Genomic DNA, 20,605 nt, shown 5'->3' on the forward strand with positions numbered 1-20,605 from the left:
GAAAAAATGCTCAGCCTCACTAGTCATCCAAGATATGTGAATTAAAATGACACTGAGATATCAGCTAACTTCAGTCAGGATGGCCATCATCAATAACTCAAAAAAATAAGAGGTCATGGAGAGGATGTGGCAAAAAGGGAACATTTCTACATTGTTGGTGGGAGTGTAAACTAGGAGAACCTCTGTGGAAAACAGTGTGGCAATTCCTAAAATATCTAAAAATCGACCTTCCATATGACCCTGCAATCCCCCTGCTGGGAATATACCCAGAGGAACTCAAATCACTCTATGAAAAAGATACTTGCATAAGCATGTTGATTGCAGTACTATTCACACAGCAAAAACATGGACCCAACAGTGCTGCCCATCAAAAGAGGCACTTGCCACCATGCCTGGCATAACTAATTAAAAAATTTTTTGATGCAGGGGCAAAACTCTAAATGGATCAAAGATAAGGTACATACACAAGATGGAATATTACACAGCCACGAAGAAGGACAAAACTATGAACTTTGCAGCAACTTGGATGGACTTAAGTCTATAATACTGAGTGATCTTATCACTGAAACAAAGAACCGAGTACCATATGTTCTCACTCATAAGCAGACCTTGAACAATTATCATAACACTATAAGAAGCTGGGCTCAGTGGCTCAGCCTGTAATCCATGCCTTTGGGAGGCTGAGGTGAATGGATTGCCTGAGCCCGCGGGTTCAAGACCCGCCTGCGCAGCAAGACCTCATCTCTACAATAAATCGAAAAAAATCAGCCGGGCGTGGTAGTGCATGCCTGTAATTTTGGCAACTTGGAAGGCTGAGACGGAAGGATCGCCAGCGCCCAGCAGGTCGAGGCTGCGGTGGCCAGGAGCAGCCACTGCACTCCAGTCTGGGCGACAGAGTGAGACTCCAACTCAAAAACAAAACAAAACCAAAAAAACCAAAAAAAACCAAAAAACACTATAAGAAAGGGATTGGCAGTAGTGGGAAACTGCCAGGGGAGAGGGAATGGGATTGCACACCTCATCAACAAGGGTACCTGAATAATGAAAATGTGTACACCTAACCCTGAATTGTACCTCACATCTTAAAATAAAAAAAAATTTTAAAAATCCATCTATATATCCGGGGGTGGGGGTGGGGGGAAGATGGACAAACTCAAGGCAGCAAATATTTTTTATAATTCAAAAAAAAAATCCAGGCCAGGCTCGGTGGCTCAGACGTAAGCCCAGCACTTTGGGAGGCCCAGGCAAGTGGATTCCATGAGCCTGTGGGTTTGTGACCAGCCCAGGCAACTTGGCAAGACCTTGTTCTCTACAATAAATAAAAGAAATTAGCCAGGTATGGTGGCACTTGCCTGTAGTTCTGGCTACTTGGAATTAAGGTGGAAGGACTGCCGGAGCCCAGCAGGTTGACGCTGGAGTGGCCGTGAGCATGCCACTGCACTCCAATCTGGGCGACAGAGTGAGATTCCAACTCAAAAAAAAAACAAAAAGAACAAAGCAAAAGAAAACCTCCCAGAAAACTCCACGGTACTCTGGAAAATGAAGCCAACATTCTGTCCACATTTTGTATATAGTAAGTCTGATGTTGAAAATGAAATGTATCATTAGCTTCTATGCTTTCCTTGGTCACTTAATCCTTTCTACCATTCCTTCTCATGCCTTTTTTTTTTTTTTTTTTGCTGCGTCAGAGTCTCACTCTGTTGCCCAGGCTGGAATGCAGTGGTACGCTCACGGTAACCGCAGCCTTGACCTGCTGGGTTCAGGCGATCCTTCCGCCTTAGCCTTTCAAGTAACTGGAAGTACAGACACACACTATCACCCCTGGCTAATTTTTTTATTTATTGTAGAGATGAGGTCACACCAAGTTGCCCAGGCTGGTCTCAAACCCGTGGGCTCAGGCAGTCCTCTCACCTCAGCCTCCCAAAGTGCTGGATTATAGGTGTGAGCCACCATGTCTGGCCTCTCATGACATTTCAAATAATCTTTATTTTTAGTATAAAGGATTTTAGATTCTTATCAGAAATCTTGCATTAGTGTCAATGCACTTCAGCCTGGGTAACAAAGCGAGATCCCCAACTCAAAAAAAAAAAAAAGAAAGAAAGAAAAGAAAAGAAATTCTGCATAAAAGACACTTTTGAAGACAACTCTGATCAAGAGATAAGTACTATTAATACTACAGCCAGTCTCTAAATCACAAAGTTTACATTCTCATGATGTAAATTAAGAAAAACCTCAACATGAATTATCTCCTAAAAACAAATCATATTAAGGTGTATTCCCAGAACAGGCCATAAAAACCTACTTTACCTCTGATATTTATACCCTAAAGAAAACTCTGAGACCAGGTGTGATGGCTATAATCCTAGCACTTTGGGAGGCTGAGGTGAGATGACTGCCTGAGCCCACAGGTTCGAGACCAACCTGGGCAAATTGGCGAGACCTCATCTCTACAATAAATAAAAAAATTAGCCGGGCATGGTGCCATGTGCCTGTAGTTCCAGTTACCTGAAAGGCTGAGGCAGAAGGATTGCCTGAGCCCAGTAGGTGGAGGCTGCGGTGGCTGTGAGCGTGCCACTGCACTCCAGCCTGGGTGACAGAGTGAGACTCCAACTCAAAAAGAATAAAGAAAGGAAATTCTTTAAATGTTGACAGTGGAAGTACCATTTGGAAAATACTTTCTAAAGGAAAATACACTCTAAGTTCCATCTCTGAATATCTTACTGCATAATTCACCTTTCCTCAAATAAAGCAGGTCTATAGCAGCAGCCTCTAAGCTGAGGAGCTGAGGTTAGAAGGCATCCTTGGCTAAAGATGCAGCCTAACCTTGGCCACGATAAACCTGGCCATTCACATACTAATACTTTCCAGGCCTCTCTCCTATGGCACAGGTTTCTTTCCCCCTCTAGGGGGAATGACTCTCTCCCAATAAACTCATTTTTAAAGATTGTGTTTCACTGTAAATTGAGTAGCAACTCCCCCAGGAAGCCACCACTTCCTTCGTGTTCTCACCATACTTTGAAGAGCTAACAAAGCTTTGCCTACACTGTGCTGTATAAGTTCCCTTCCTCCCTTCCACACATCATCCAAAGAGTTGCTCCAGGGCTTGCAATGGCCAGCCCTGGGCTCAACAGCGACACTCGGCAAAAAGGCCACAGGTTTTAAGTCCTGCAGGCCTGGATTTAAGTGACTCCATCATTCACTGGATGTGAAATCTAAGCATTCTGAGTCTCGGTTTCCCCTTCTGACAAACAGAAACAAACGACCTCAAAGTGCAGTCTGTTAGTCAAGTAAACTTAGTAATTTTCTGATGCTTAAAATAAAGTTGCAGTCAAATTAAAAATTCTACATCAGACAAGAAGGCTGTATCTAAAAGCTTACAAGATACCAAAGAATTTGAAAGTGAATCAGATACGCCTTACTTTAAAAACATAACTTCATCATATTAAACTAACCTGAATTTTTCCCTTTAGGAAACACTGTTAATGCTAATTTAATGACGGTAATCCAATAGTCTTACACATGTTGCAACTGACATGCTATCAAGAATGGCATCTCAGACTTAGAATCATCCTTTTTCTACAAGATTATGAAAAAAGGAGCACTTGTAGCTCCTTTTATACCCTAAAGAAAACACGTATCAGTGAACTCTCACAAAACACGTATCAGTGAACTCTCATAGTAAAATTATATGTATTTTATAAGTTCTTTTTTTTTTTTTGAGTTGGAGTCTCACTGTGTCGCCCAGACTGGAGTGCAGTGGCCGCTCCCGGCCACCGCAGCCTCGACTTGCTGGGCTCCGGTGATCCTTCCGCCTCAGCCTTTCAAGTAGCCGGAATTACAGGCATGCGCTACCACACCTGGCTGATTTATTTATTTATTGTAGAGATGAGGTCTCACTGCCCAGGCGGGTCTCGAACCCGCGGGCTCAGGCAATCCACTCACCTCAGTCTCCCAAAGGCGCAGGATTACAGGCTGAGCCACAGAGCCCGGCTATAAGTTATTTCATTTGATTCTTGACACTTCTGAGATGTACAGTATCTGTCATTTTAGGGAAAAGGTAATTTATTTTACAGAAGATAAAATTTAAGCTTAATAAAATGCTGTAACTTGACTTTAGTTACATAGCTTATTAACTAGTAAAGCCAAGGCTAGATTCTAGAGCCACTGATTCCTAGCTACACTAGAAGCAATGGAGACACATAATTATGAAGACATACACCCCACAGGAGATCTAAGTCTAGAGACATGGAAAATATGAATACGAAAATAAAAAATCTCAAAGTACAGAAGATTGCAAACAATGTGGTGAACTGTAAAGCTAACAGTACAGATTTGTGTTGCTCAGTGTTTACCAATGTATGACCTACATTCGAATGTCTGGGAAACAGAGCCTAGAGTCTTTTTAAACGCATTCCCTAGCTGTCTTAATGAACATTTACACATTCATATTCCAAATTCACTGGTATAAATAATACCCACAATGAGTTTAGGAAGGAAAGGTCAAAGTGACTAACTTCTTTCAAGTACATCTGAACTGTTTTCCAGTGTTTTCCTTACATTGTGCTTTTAAACACAATGAAAGAGTTCAGATTTAAATGGTACACAAAAACGTGGCTTTAGAAATAAGACTACTAGTTTTAAACAACCCCTCATTGTAAAATGCTAATTTATAAAAGTCATGATAAACCAATTTTATGTTTTAGTAGCCATTGTAGCTGCTTACTGACTCAACACTTTATTGATTATATATCAATAAATGGGCAATAGACAAGGTCAAATTTATAAACAAATTGATTATCTAAATTATATTGCCACCTAGTGTTCACCTTTTAAAATGACACAATCGCCAGGTACAGTGGCTCAAGTCTGTAATCCCAGCACTTTGGGAGGCTGAGGCGAGGAGGACTGCCTGAGCCCGCAGGTTCGAGATCAGCCTGGGCTACATGATGAAGCCTTGCCTCTACAGTAAATCAAACAATTAGCCAAGTGTGGTAGCACATGCCTGTAGTTCCAGTTACTTGGAAGGCTCGCCGGAGCCCAGCAGGTTGACACTGGAGTGGTAGTGGTGAGTGTGTCACTGCACTCCAGCCTGGGTGATGGAGTGGGACTCCAATTAAAAAAAAAAAAAAAAGACAATCATACTACTAGAAATTGGGGGGAAAAAAACACCACAAAACTTTGCTGTTAGAATCAAGTTTCGCAGCAGAAACAACAAACCCTTGCTTTAACAATTAGCTATGTCTGGGCTGTGGCTCACATCTGTAATCCTATCATTCTGGGAGGCCAAGGTGGGAGGATTGTTTGAGTCTAGGAGTTTGAGACTAGCCTAGGCAACATAGGGAGACCTTGTCTCTACAAAAAAAACAAACTAGTCAGGCATTGTGGCATGCACCTGTAGCCCTGGCAACTCAGGAGGCTGTGGAGGAAGGATCACCTGAGACCAGTAAGCCAAGACTATAGTGAGTCCTGATTGTGCAACTGCACTCCAGTATGGGTGATAAAGATTCCAACTCCAATTAAAAAAACTGGCCATGTTTCAGAGTCACTACCAATCAATATCTTAAGGATCATGGATAAAACAAGATAGCAAATGCCAAATCTTAACACTTCACATGCTTAAAATAAAAATCCAATAAATAAAATAGGAAAACCAATGCAACAACTATTACTTGTTGAATGGAATAAAAATAGAACAGCCACAAAAATTGGAAAACAAGTTTCAGGAGAGACTAATTATTACACAGTCATTCACATATCGAGGGAAAAAACATTAAACGAAAGACAGTAAATGTGTGACAAACTGTATTTTCCAAAGATGGCAGCAATAATATCTTCCATCCACATGTTCTTCTGCAATGACCTTGCTTCCCCCATGTTGTGGCGGAGCCTATTTTTCCATGCTCTCCAATCTAAGTGGCCCTGTAAAGGCTCTGACCAATATACTACGGAAGTGATCCTGTGCCAGTTCTAGGCACGGCCCTTAACTACTCCATCTAGCCGCCATCTTCTCTCTCAAAATCCTAGCTCTTGAGATATTTCTCTTGAAAATCAACTACCACGTATAAAATGTAACCACTGTGAGACAACCATGGAGAAGCCCTGGAGGGTGACAAATCCATGCAGGGAGGCCAAGGAGCACAGAGACACCAGAAACGCAAATCAAGATGCTGTCGTAGAAGTGGATCCTCCAGGTCCAGCAGATGCCAACTTCCCAGAGAAGTCCTTCCCAAATTACCAGTCCATGAAACCATGAGCAAAATACATTGGCTGTTACAAGTCCCTGAGTTTTCAGGTAGTTTGCTATGTAACTGTAAATGAAACAAACTGGCTCCTGAAGTATGTTGTTTTAAGAAAAATCCAAACATGTGGCACTGGTTTAGACACTGGGTGGTGGGCCTCAAGAAGACTGAGTGATGGCTTTTAAAAATTGCATTATGGTCGGGTGCGGTGACTCAGTCTATAATCCCAGTACTTTGGGAGGCCGAAGTGAGAGGACTGCCTGAGCCCAGGTGTTCGAAAACAGCCTGGGCAACTTGATGAGACCTCATCTCTATCACAAATCATACACACAAAAAACTAGCCAGGCGTGGTGGCATGCATCTGTAGTTCCAGCTGCTTGAAAGGTTGAGGCGGAAGGATCATCTGAGCCCAGCAGGTAGAGGCTGTGGTGCCTGTGAACGTGCCACTGCACTCTAGCCTAGGCGACAGAGTGAGACTCTGACTCAAAATAAGTAAGTAAATAAGTAAATAAATGTGGTATTATTTTTTCTTAGACTGGGTCTCAGTGTGCTGCCCATGCTAGTCTCGAACTTTTGGCCTCAAGCAATCCTCCCAGCCTCAAGTGGTCCTCCAGTGTCGGCCTCCCAAAGTGCTGGGATTACAAAGTGTGAGCCACTGTGTCCAGCCTGTGAGTGATGGTTTAAGGCACAAAAAGCAAAGTGTTATTAGAGGCTGCAGAAAAAGTAGTTTATATAAGTTAAATATTTTTGTATTATGAATTATTTCATTTTGAAAAGGTGATTCTAATGGGCTAGCTTTCATATTCAGTGACACATTAGTTTGACATCAAGAGGACTTAGAGACAATCAGCTGTTCTAATTTTTAAGCACAAACGAAACATCATAGGACTGTCCAAAAACAGTTCCAAGAGTTTCCATTTCTAAGTTGTCTGGGCACTTAAACCAAAGGTTACAAAAAATGCTTATTCAATAAATATGGTATAATCTAAAAAGTTTCAGACAACACAAAATTTTATGGAAAGCAAAATCAAACCATGTACATCAAGATTACTTATAAGAAAATACACGATGTAGTCTGTATTTATTAGGAAACACATGACGTACCTTGGATTCAAATTCCTAAGAAATATCTCAAATAAGAAAAAAGTCACAAACAGTGGGTTGCAGGATATTTGCCCAGCTTGATCTCTCCTGCTTTCTTGGCAAAGGAGGTAAAGGCTGAACTGAGCTGGCAACACAGAAGAGATCCTTTTAAACCAATGAGATGGTGCAAATTCAGTGACATATACAGTCATGTGCCACATAATGACATTTCAATCAATAGACCACACATACAACAGTGGAAGGATTGCGAGAGCCCAGTAGGTCAACGCTGGGGTGGCCATGAGCGTGCTACCGTACTCCAGCCTGGGTGACAGAATGAGACTCCAATTCAAACAACAACAAAAACCCAACATGTGGCTGGGCACAGTGACTCATGCCTGTAATCCCAGCACTTTGGGAGGCTGAGGTGGGAGGACTACTTGAGCCTAGGCAACACAGCAAGACCATGTCTCTACAAAAAAATAAAAAAGTAAGCTGGGCAGAATGGTGTGCACATGTAGTTCTAGCTTGGGTCCAGGAGGTTGAGGCTGTGGTGAGCTTTGATTGTGCCACTACACTCCAGCTTGGGCAAGAGTAAGATCTCAACTCAAAAACAAAAACAAAACAAAACAAAAAGGTGCTAGAATGAATATGAGTTTGGATAGAATCTCCAATTAAATGTCAAGTACAAAAAAAAGGGCACAATAAAACATACTATGTATCTTAGGTGTGTTGTAGGCTCTACACCATGTAGGTTTTGTAACTACGTTCTATCTTGCTCATACAATGAAGAAATCATCTAACATCCCATTACTCAGAATGTATCTCCATTGTTAAGTGACACACAACTATAATGAAATCTAAATTTATTATTGATATGTGACAATGATACACATGTATGTCTATATGCTAATTTATAACTCATGGAGTGTCATGTTCAATTAAGCTGTTTTTAATTTAATTTGCCTGATGATATTCTCAGCAAAATAAAACTTTGCTAACAAACTCTTCTCCACCTACTCTTGTTTGGTCATGCAATGAGTTCTTCACTTGCAAGACATCATATTACACATTTAACCACAAACATCTGTGAATAAACCTACTGTATATTTAAAAATAAGAGTTATATTTTGTTTATGCATGAAGAACCAATATCACAAAGAAATATTGCTATCAATTATAGAAAGAGGGTGGGTGTGGTGGCTCACGCCTATAATCCCAGCACTTTGGGAAGCTGAGGTGAGAGGACTCCTGAGCTCACGGGTTCAAGACCAGCCTGGGTAACTTGGGGAGACCTCATCTTTACAATATATCAAAAAATTAGTTGGGCGTGGTGGCACATGCCTGTAGTTCCAGCTACTTGGAAAGCTGAGGCAGAAAGATTGTCTGAGCCCAGCAGGTCAAGACTGCAATGGCTGTGAACGTGCAACTGTACTCCAGCCTGGGCGACAGAGTGAGATTAAAACTCAAAGAAAAAAAAATTAGAGAAAGGAAGTTTTATTAGGTTATATATCAAACATTTCAGAGCTTAGGGTTTAACATGGTGTTTAATACAAGTAAATCACTAAAGCAAAAATAAAAGAAAATTAATTTCTTTTAGCTTGATATAGCAGAAAAATGCAAGCTAAGAATTTCAAGCACAAGAAAGCTTTGCATACAAGCCTTGAATTATAACTTCCTTCTGCAGCTGATTTATCTTACCCAGCTGTCTTGCTGGTTAAAGTGGAAGTGATGCTGGTAAAAGGGCTAGAAATATAATGAGATATTCTGCACTCTTTAAAAATGGCTAGGGATTAGAAGAGTCAAGAAGCTGGAATTATCTGGAAGCTTATGTCTCTGTCTCACTCTTATACATTATAAGTTTGATCTTAATACAGTGCAATAATTAGAGCTCTCAATAAACTCAAGGGTTAGCAAACATTTTCTGTACTGGATCATACAACAAATATTTTAAGTTTTGTGGGTCAGGAGGCAAAACTGATGATACCTAGTAGGAATTTATATCATAAAAGGAGAAAAATCCACTAGTTTTTAATGATGAAGTTAAATATAAAATAATTGGGGATAATTTATTATAACACATACCTACTAACGAGAAGAATGGAATTTTTTTCTTTGGGAATAACATTTCACTTAACTGGAGTTTAAAGCTAATGTTCTCTATCATCAAAATCAACTAGAACTATTTACATGTCAATGATAATGCATGACAAGAGGTTTTTTTTTTTTTGAGTTGGATTCTCACTCTGTCTCCCAGGCTGGAGTGCAGTGGCACTCTCATGGCCACCCCAGCTTGGTCAACCTGCTGGGATCCAGTGAGTCTTCCGCCTCAGTCTTCCAAGTAGCCCGAACGACAGGCACGCGCTACCACACCCAGCCAATTTTTTGATTTATTGTAGAGATGTGATCTCGCCAAGTTGCCTGGGCTGGTTTCAAACCCACGGGCTCAGGCAATCCATTTGTCTTGGCCTTCCAAAGTGCTAGGATTACAGGCTGGGCTGCCAAGCCCGGCAATAAAAGTTTGATGTATTTCATTTAATGTGTCTTTTCACAAAGATTAGTGCTGTCAAATTCTCATATTAATCCAAAGACATGATTTTTAATTGAGCATATTTATTGCTTGGAAAGTATTTATAAATTTTATTACAATCTCTAACATTTGTCTTTTAATATGTTACACTGTTGATCAGTCACTTCCAATTGAAGGCTTGATGGACCTCCTTCACTGCACATTTTATTTTTTGAGTTGGAGTCTCACTCTGTCGCCCATACTGGAGTGCAGTGGCTGCTCCGGTCACCGCAGCCTCGACCTGCTGGGCTCCGGCGATCCTTCCGCCTCAGCCCTCCAAGTAGCTGGAACTTCAGGCACGTGCTACCACACCCGGCTAATTTTTTGATTTATTGTAGAGATAAGGTCTCACCAAGTTGCCCAGGTGGGTCTCGTACCTGCGAACTCAGGCAATCCACTCACCTCAGCCTCCCAAGGCACGGGATTACAGGCTGAGCCACCAAGCCTGGCTTTCACTGCACACTTAAAACGAAGATTGAAATATGAAAATTTCTTTTGCACTCGCATCTAGGTCTGAAAAACACTGCTCTGAATACAGCTTGAGCTTGGAAAATAATATATCTGCTACAAAACTATATAGTAATATTATGTTTTAACTTCTGGTAACACTAAGTATATACAGTCTATAAAAGCAAGTGGATATTACTTGTGATTCAAATGATGATAATTGTCAAATTGGCTTTTATTGCAGTTTGCTTCACATATAAGCACTGTTTTGACTTGCAAGTAAAGGTTGAATTCATTAAGTAATATTAGTAGCTGGATTTGGTGGCTCAAACCTGTAATCCCAGAATTTTGGAAGACCAAGGCAAGAGGACTGCCTGAGTTCAGAGGTTTGAGACCAGCCTGAGCAACATGGCAAGCCCTTGTCTCTACAATAAATCAAAAAAATCAGCTGGGCGTGGTAGCACACGCCCGTGGTTCCAGCTACTTGGAAGACTGAGTTAGAAGGATCGTCTAAGTCCAGCAGGCGGATGCTGGGGTGGCTGTGAGATTGTCACTGCACTCCAGCCTGGGTGACAGGGTGAGATTACGACTCAAAAAAAAAACAACTAAAACTAAAAATAAATATAAACAATTTAAAAAGCATCAACTATCTTCCCTTTAACAACAACAAAAGAAATATTAGCAAGTTTATAGCAAAAGCTAATTTTCAAAACCATCCAGTGTTCAGTAAGCTGAAGACAGTACTGATTCAGAAAAAAATCTCAACCTTAGCATTGAGTTAAAACAAAACTAAACTTATGCTTCAGGTTTGTAGTGAATTAGTATTTTTGCATTTGAAAATACTCTCCTAGGCCAGGCACAGTGGCTCACGCCTATAATCCCAGCACTTTGGGAGGCTGAGATGAAAGGATTGCCTGAGCCCATGGGTTCAAGACCAGCCTGGGCAACTTGGTGGCTGTGAACATGCCATTACACTCCAGCCTGGGCGACAGAGTGAGACTCTGACTCACCAAAAAAAAAAAAAAAGAAAATATAATACTCTCCTATAGTTATTCCTATACTTGTTCTGTGTAGACAACTCTCAAAGGCTAGTTCTTTTTTTTTTTTTGAGTTGGAGTCTTACTCTGTTACCCAGACTGGAGTGCAGTGGACACTCCCGGCCACCGCAGCCTCGACCTGCTGGGCTCCGGCGATCCTTCCGCCTCAGCCTTCCAAGTAGCTGGAACTACAGGCGCGCGCTACCACGCCTGGCTGATTTTTTGATTTATTGTAGACATGAGGTCTCTCCAAGTTGCCCAGGTGGGTCCTGAACCCGCGGGCTCAGGCAATCCATTCACCTCAGCCTTCCAAAGCGCTGGGATTACAGGCTGAGGCACCGAGCCCAGCTTAAAGGCTAGTTCTTGTTGCTTCAAATTCAGCAACAACTTCCTGAATGAACAACTGAGCAGTATCATTAACATCTGTCTATTCATCAAGAGCAAAGGAAGCATACTTGAGACAATTTGCCTTGATTTTTAATTTAATTGACTATTGATGTTGCTCCCAATATCCTCAACTCTTTAAGCAACTGTTCTTGCTGAGAAGCTAACAGACTTAAATAAGTTTATTTTCTCTAGACATATTTCTTCAACCACTGCAATCAAATATGAATGAACTCATCATTGGTAAATGGCTTTCCTTGCCTGGGTGATAAATAAGCGACTCAGAAACTTACTTTAGTTCAGTCTCATTTTTATTCTTTTATTTCTGTTAAAAAAGTCTGTTGTGTTAAGATATTCCATTTTAGCCAGGCTCAGTGGCTCAGCCTGTAATCCCGCACCTTGAGAGGCTGAGGTGAGTGGACTGCCTGAGCCCGTGGGTTCGAGACCTGCTTGGGAACTTGGTGAGACCTCATCTCTACAATAAATCAAAAAATTAGCTGGGTGTGGTAGCGTGCGCCTGTAGTTCCAGGTTAAGGCAGAAGGATTGCCGGAGCCCAGCAGGTCGAGGCTGTGGTGGCCAGCAGCAACCACTGCACTCCAGTTTGGGCGACGGAGTGAGACTCCAACTCAAAACAAACAAACAAACAAAAAAAAGATATTCCATTTTACATTTTCCCTGACCATTGTTTTTCTGAGTTAGGAATGCTGTGATGAGTGCTCAGTATGGTAATATGCATGCTTATTTGATTTTTTTAAAACGCAGTTATATCATTCCATAATAAACGCAATGCTTTGCCATCTAATTCAGTAAAAAATAATCCACACTCCATTGTGCCTTAAAAGCATGACATTCAAAGTTCACTTTTCTTGTTTTGGCAAGAAGAGTATTCAACAATAATACAAATAAAATGGTGCAGTACAGCAACATTTGTGGCACTCAAAATGCTCCATCACTGCAATCTGTAGTACACTGAGCAACAAAACAAAGTGATGAGAACATCACATGTGACTTCTGTTGCAACTAATAAACTCTGATGTTGTAACCTAAAGAAGCCACAGACATTATGTAAATAAGTATGGCTACAGTCCAATAAAACTTTATTTATGGACACTGAAATCTGAATTTGATACTCTTTTCATGTGACCCAAAATACTATTATTTTGATTTTTTTTTCAGCCATTAAAAAATGTAAAAACCATAATCGGCACAAAGGTCATATGAAAACAATGGTGGCCTGTATTATGCTGACCCCAGATTAAAATCATTCTATTATGAAAGACAATACAGAATAGACATCTGCTCCCATGCAGACAATGAAACCAGACCGCCAGACTACCTAAAACTCAAGTGTCCTCATCTGTAATAAAAATGTTAGTAGTCGCCGGGCTCGGTGGCTCAGCCTGTAGTCCCGCGCCTTTGGGTGGCTGAGGTGAGTGGATTGCCTGAGCCCGCGGGTTCGAGACTGGCCTGGGCAGCGAAACCTCATCTCTACAATAAATCAAAAAATCAGCTGGGAGTGGTAGCGCGCGCCTATAATTCTGGCTACTCAGTAGGCTGAAGCAGAAGGATTGCCGGAGCCCAGCAGGTCGAGGCTGCGGTGGCCAGGAGCAGCCACTGCACTCCAGTCTGGGTGACTGAGTGAGACTCCAAACTCAAAAAAAAAAAAAAAAATGTTAGTACTCACCTCACAGGTTTGTTGTGAGAATAAACTGAGTGAATATGTATATCATTTAGAATAGTGCTTAGTATATAGTAAATATATTACCTATTAATGTTATTCCCTGAGCAGAATACAAATTTAAACAGTTCTCAATTCCTATTAGCAACTCTACTGTAGGTAGAGTTTAAAACTCCTACTGTAGGTCTGAAGCAAGCAGTCTTCTTGGATGTACAGATATCCTCCAAGTAGTATACCACATACACTACTTCCAATGTTTCTGTTATACTTCCCACAATCTTTTCAGTTTTTCATTCCTAAATAAGTCAAACTGTCATGCATTCCCCTATTCTAAGGTTCTGGCTGCAACTCCACCTTAAAAATAATTTATGAAAAGTCCATCTCTAGTCTAAATTTCTGATGCATATCTACGTTAGTGAGCAAGTAGAAAAAAGTGGAATTTTAAGAAGTGGTGTTTTTGGTAATCATTTTATACTACATTATTCATCAATAGATGGTCCCACATAAACATGATAACAAATCGTGCTTTGTTGTTGTTGACTAAAAAACCTTGGGTGAGACTCAGAACAGATCTTTACTACTCGGAAATAAATGTTTATCTACTTTTCAAAGTATACAAAAGCCACAAAAGTTGAATTTTATTCGTTATTTAATATGCAAGAGTACCCCCTTCAATCCCTCATCAGCTATTTCAGAATAAAGACTGAGGAAGTTACTGGGGGCCTTTTTGTTTCTTTTGGATCAGCTCTTACCCCACAATATGCAAAATATGCATTTGGATATACAATAAAATGTGACATTGGGATTATTTTACTCGTTTCCAATTTTTTTTTTTTTACAGTAAATATAAATTACTTGTAGGGGGAAGAAGTCAAAATATGTTAATTAGACAACAGTTTGGAAGACATACAAAAGCAAAGTATCCTAAATACTGATTTAAATTAAAGCCATAACTACTCACCTACAACCAAGCCACATTCAGGACAGATCATATCACCAGCTCTGTAGTCTTCCACTAAAATCGCATCTGGATGGTTTGGACATGTGACTCTTGGAAGAGCATCCAAACTAAATGAATAAAAAGTTACATTTTTACATCTTCCTCATCAATATGTATCAAAGTAGTCTTCTTGGGGGAGGGGATATTTTGAACATTTTTCCATATGTACATTTATAACACTTGTAAGTTAAATTTTCAAAGTAAACATCCCAGTTTGGTTACTTTAAATTCTAATTAGAAATTAGTAAATTCCACTCAAGTTATTTTTATTACTGGTTTGCAGATATGGATGGCTTTCCAAGCATAAATATGAAACAACATTTCTTCCCTTAATATGTAGCTACTTAATTTAAAAAAAAAAATCCTGGGCCGGGTTCAGTGGCTCAGCCTGTAATCCCAGCACTTTGGGAGGCCAAGGTGAGTGGACTGCCTGAGCCTGAGGGTTCGAGACCAGCCCCAGCAACTTGGCGAGACCCTGTCTATGTAATAAATCAAAAAATTAGACGGGCGTGCTAGTGTGTGCCTGTAGTTCCAGCCACTTGGAAGGCTGAGGCGGAAGGATCGCCAGAGCCCAGCAGGTCGACCACTGCACTCCAGTCTGGGCGACAGAGTGAGACTCCAACTCAAAAAAAGGAAAAAAAGAAAAATACAGATTTGAGATTTATTCTGTGGTCACAGAAATAAGTGGCAAAGGGCACAGACCATGTGGTTATAAGTCAATGCTACAGGTTACCATGGTAAGGTGGTCATTAGTAATCCCAGCACTTTGGGAGGCAGAGAAAAGAGGATTGCTGGAGCCTAGGGTTTCAAGACCAGCCTGGGCAGAGAGAGACGCCGACTCAAAAAAAAATAATGAAATAAAAGATAAAATTAAATGTTCTTAAATAGACATTTGTGGTTTGGAATAAAGTTTCCTGTGCTAGTAAAAACAATTTAGAATGTTAACTCAACTTAGTAGATATATACTAAAAAGCTGATACAATAATTCACATCCCCCAAACTTATAGAGTTAAATTATCCAGAATATGTTTTGGATTTTCTCACTGGGAAGTGGGGACTGCTTTATATTATTGCTTATTCCTTAAGTTTTGTTGGGAGAAAGTCTATACAATATTAACAAAGTACGAACCAGCTTCATGCAATAACATCAATGGATTTCAAAATTACAATCAACTGAAACTAGAGAGCAGGCACATGACATTTATGTCAACTTTAAGCAAGCAAAACAAATCCACAGTGTTAGAAGTCAGGATGTGGTTTTCTCTGGGAAGGGGAATGAATAAGGACACAAAGGAGGCTTTGCTACTGTTTTAGCTAGCACTAGTGGTATATGAATTCTTAACCTGGGTGGTAGCTATATGAGGGGGTTCTAAAAAACCAGAATTATCTTACGAAGGGCAGGTACCTTGTAGTATAGGTTTCCCCAAGTAGGTGAGTGTTCTAGGAACCCACTGGCATCAGTGTATGGGCTTGTGCTGTTGTGAGAAGCTGTGCTCAGCTTCAGTGAATTTTTTTCTTTGGCGATTCTTTCAACGCGCTTGCCCGTTTCATGATGGGTAATTTACCATACCTGCCCACACTGTGCTAAGTGTTCAGCAGTTTTTGACCCAAAGTGTCATAACACCCACACCCCACCCTCCTTATTCACCTGATCTCACCCTGAGTGACTTTTTGTTTCTCCAGATGAAAAAAATGCTCAAAGAGAAACCACTGTGCAGATGTGGAAGAAGTGAAACAAAAAAACGACAGAAGCACTAAAAGGCATCAAAACTGATCAGTTCAGAAACTGTTTTGAGCAATGAAAAAAGCATCTGGACAGGTGTATTTCGTCAAATGGAGAATACTTTGAAGGTGACTGAAGTTTAAACATGTAATACACAATTTTTTATAAAATAAATTCCGAGTTTTTTGGGTCACCCTTCGTACATGTGTTCATTTTGTAAATGAGCCGCCCATTTAAAATCTATGCTAACTTCATTTAAACAAAGGTGAAAAACAAGGTACAGGGTTTAATTTTAGGCCACCTTTTTTGAGGGAAGAGAAATTAGAACTGTATGTGTAGGTTTGTTAAAACGCTAGGAAAACACCAAGAAACTAGTCACAACGGCTGATTTGGGGAGAATTCGACGGCTGGGAGCTAGGTAAGGAAGATGACGACTTTTCAATGTTTATCTTTTGTACTTCTGCTTTTGTACTATTTGTATGTGTTACCTACCAAATTAGAATCAACAGTAGTACACTTTTAATCAAATGACCCACAATATAAAAGACGAACCACATGAATGGGGTGGTAGAGGTAGTAACAGAGAGAAACAGTAGGGAAAGAATGGAGAAAACCACAGCAATGACATTAAAACAATTTACACTACTAAGGTACCAGAAAAATCCAAAGCCCATTTTAGAGGTATCCTTTATTGGGTACCTGTTTAGTTTACTATTTTCAATCTCCACAATCATCCACATTAATAGGCATTAATTCCACTTAAAAAATCAGGCCTGGTGTGATGGCTCATGTCTGTAATCACAGCACTCTGGGAGGTGGGAGAAATGCCTTAGCCCAGGAGTTTAAATAAATAAATAAATAAGCCTGATGTGGTGGCACATGCTTGTAGTTCCAGGTACTTGGAAGGCTGAGGCTGTCAAGAGCCGAGAGCATGCTGCTGCACTCCAGCGTGGACAAAAGAGCGAGACCCTGACTTAAAAAAAAAAAAAAAATCATGTTCAGAAAATGATTTGTTTGAAGTCAATCAATAATTGGTGGATCTTAGGTTTGAGCTCAGAACATTTTTGGTCTTCTGTGAGAATGCCAAGCAGCTGTATAGTCCACTAACTATACATCTTCTTCAGGAAAAAAATGCTAAAGGTAGAAATGGATTTACCTTCTTTGTTTTCACTGGAAAACTTGAGAGACAGATAACTTCAATGACACATACATTAATAGTTTGAGTAGGAGTCTCACTCTGTTGCCCAGGCTGCAGTGCACAACAATAGCTTTGGACAGCCTTGACCTCCTGGGTTCAGGCAATCTTTTCACCTCTATCTCTCAAGTAGCTGGGATGACAGGCACCACGCCTGGCTTAGAGAAAATTTATTTCAAACTTAAAAAAAAAAATGAAGGCCAGTCACGGTGGCTCACACTTGTAATGCCAGCACTTTGGGAAGCTGAGGTCTGAGGGTCGACTGAGCCCAGGAGCTGGGGACCAGCCTGGGCAACAAAGCAAGATCTCTACAAAAATAAAAAAAATTAGCCAGGCGTGGTGGTGTGCTCCTGTTCCCAGCTACTCAGGAGGCTGAGGCAGGAGTATTGCCTGAGTCCAGGAGACAGCGGCTGTGTGAGCCATGATCCTGCAACTGCATTCTGGCCTAGATGACAGAGTGAAGCGTTGACTCGGCTAAATTATATATATATATGTGTGTGTGTGTGTGTGTGTATATATATATGAAGATAATAAAGACATAAAAAGGAAAGTGTATTCTTTGGGTAAAAAGAATCTGTTCAGTGAATTTACTACATGTTCTATCAGCTACAGCAACATTAAAAAAAAATGTCCTGTTCTATTATATGAAAAAGCTATGCCTACATATGATATTTACCTTTGACCTACCATCATGAAAGAATTTAAATCATATCTGGATGATTTGGGGAAGTTAAAGTTTTCCATTCACCTAAAAGGAAGCCTTACCTGACACAACCACACCCAGAATGACTGAGCATCCAATCATACAATTAGAATCAGTCAACAGGTGTGACTGGCTTTTTGTTTCCATCTGCTAAAGCTGCCTCTCTCAATCTTTCTCTCACCATATGGTATGTCATGGCAGTTACCTGAAAGGGATTACTATTTTGTGAAAATGACGTTTCCTGGTGAAATTCATCAACGCCACAGACACGAGAGGGTCAGAAGAAATGTGTCGGAGTTCCAGAAGCTGAAAAATTAATCTGATACTTTCAACACATGAGCTAGCTAGAGGCCAACTGTGTGATAACAAGAAACAGGTATCTTAGACTCCACACTCTAACAAGCCCCTTGGAAAAGGTCAACAGGGGCATGACTCAGTTTACACTTCGGTAAAAATACTAATATCTACCTCATGGTGGTAATGAGAGATATAATTAGGGTCTGCGAGCATTTTCCAGGTCACAAGATTAAAAGCTGTCTCTGAGGGCACTGCATGCACTTCCTGTGGATGTGAGCACATTACGTTTAAAATGCATATACTAAAGAGCGACTTCCCAAAATACACACATGAAAATTTCCGCAGGCAGGATTTTTTCCCCCCCCCGGGAGAACGCAGACAACGACATTTGCAAAGAACTCCTTCAGCAGGGAAATCAACTCTTCCGAGGTGCTCTAGCTTCCACTTCCGAGGGCCGCTGCCGAGGGGAACCAGTTTCCATCCGTCTTACCAATGCTGACGTTCCCAACTTTCTAGCTGTCAGATCGCTAAGGATCTGGAACGAAACGTTCCCCGCTCCTTTGGAAAGGAGAAATTGGGAATCTTCGGGCCGTTTGGGCCGCAGATAGAGGAAAAAAAACAAGCGTAGGGGGAAAAAAAAAGTTGAGATACTCGTAAAAGACGCGAGACCAGGGGCTGGGGACACTGGAGCCCACCGGAGCCCACGCACGGTGGGGCCTGGATGAGAAGACGACGAGGGACGCCGGGGCCATAACAGTTCATGAGCACCCGCGACACCCCCTCGACTGTCGTGCCGCCGCCTGCAAGTGCCTTTGTCCCCGCCAGCCAGCCGGCCCCGCCGCTTCTCTCCGCACCTCCGGGGCGCTTGGCCCAACACGGCTGCCCCGGCGGCCGCCTAGAAACGCCCGGCGCTCACCGCCCGCCCCTCAGCTAGCCGGGATCGGCCGGACATACTAACCGGCTGGTGGACGCCATCTTCACAGCCGCTGCGGTTCCAGCAACAAGCCACAACAGCCCCAACGAAAACAGGAAGCAATTGTGGCGGCGAGACGCGCCGAGGTCGGCTTTTATAGGCGAGCCGCCCACGCAGGCGCAGCAGGGCGCGGCTACGGGTCGGGAGAAAGGCCAAGAGCAGTGAGAGCCCATACGCCACGTGCTTTGCGTTTTCTCATTTTCTCCCTGCATTCCCTCAACGTGTCCTGTTGCCGGGCAAGTCAACGTCACTACTCGGGAAAAGTCTCCGGGGAGCCGTGAAAACGGGCTACGCCAGGGCTAACTCTCAATCGGACTTCGAAGAAAGCCCTGGCTTCGTGGTGGGTTCAAAGCCGACGTCCCCGAAGTCTAACCACCCCTCCCTCTCCCACCTTCTCACCGCCAGCTCTACTTCCGCGTGGGCGACTAGGGTCTGATCGCGGTTCTTAATCTGCTCCGAGGGGTGATTCTTTCTGCCTGAGCAATTTGGAGTAAAAAAGAGAAATTCCCTTAGGCCCTCCAGAGGTCCTGTCATCAGCCAGCCTGCGGCGTCTTCTCGGGCGCGCCCTTTCGCTCCTCGGCGCCAAGGGTAATTAATTAGTATCTGCCTTGCAGACCCTTTTAGAATTGGCAGGGGAGAGGGGCCCCGCTTCATTCGTAAGGTTGCCTGATCTCAGACCATGTGAAGTGGGACCAACGTGAGGCCCAGACTTCACCTGTGCAATGACTATTTGCATACCTAACCCTGAATTGCACATCTTTTTTTTTTTTTAAAGGTGTCAAGAAACATTTATTTATTTATTCCCTCTTTTTTCTTTTTTTAGTAAATATATTTTATTATAAAATTGTGGGGTACAGTTAAGGGTTAGGTATACAAATGTGCATCCTTCAGGCACCCTTGTTAATAAGGGGTGTCTCCCCATCCCCAGACAGATATTTACTACCGTTAGTCCCACCTCCCTTCCCCTCTCTACCCCCCCCATACCCCATAGTTTTCCACCTGAATGCACATCTTTAAAATAAGAAATAAAATAATAAAGAACTGGCAGGAGGAGAACTAACACCACGTGAGCGCACTCTGTGCACGAGAATCACGGAGACAGGGGCCCTGCCCGGATCGTGTTTTTTCATAAATTTTGCAAATGTGACTGATAGTGAAGTGTAGAAAACTTGGCAGAATGTCTAGCTGCCGCAGCATGTCCCTGGATGAGCCAAATTAACGTCAAAACTGTAGTCGTAATAATAATAACGACCGTAACAGTAACACTTCGCTGAAA

At 41.8% G+C, this 20,605-nt stretch overlaps 1 protein-coding gene across 1 annotated transcript in view; it reads right to left on the reverse strand.

Annotated features, from left to right (window-relative positions):
• GTF2B (general transcription factor IIB) overlaps positions 1-19,448 on the reverse strand; it is a 38,552-nt gene extending 19,104 nt beyond the window's left edge. The window contains exons 1-2 of the mRNA XM_008055032.2: positions 19,315-19,448; positions 14,400-14,506 (exon numbers count right to left, since the gene is read on the reverse strand). Of these exons, the coding sequence (XP_008053223.1) occupies positions 14,400-14,506; positions 19,315-19,331 (124 nt within the window). The 5' untranslated portion in view covers positions 19,332-19,448. The remainder of the gene's footprint in view (positions 1-14,399; positions 14,507-19,314) is intronic.
• Between the last annotated feature and the right edge of the window lie 1,157 nt (positions 19,449-20,605).

The sequence above is a fragment of the Carlito syrichta genome, unplaced genomic scaffold (assembly GCF_000164805.1).
Source record: "Carlito syrichta isolate Samal-C Ts95f unplaced genomic scaffold, Tarsius_syrichta-2.0.1 Scaffold80509, whole genome shotgun sequence".
Taxonomy (NCBI): domain Eukaryota; kingdom Metazoa; phylum Chordata; class Mammalia; order Primates; family Tarsiidae; genus Carlito; species Carlito syrichta.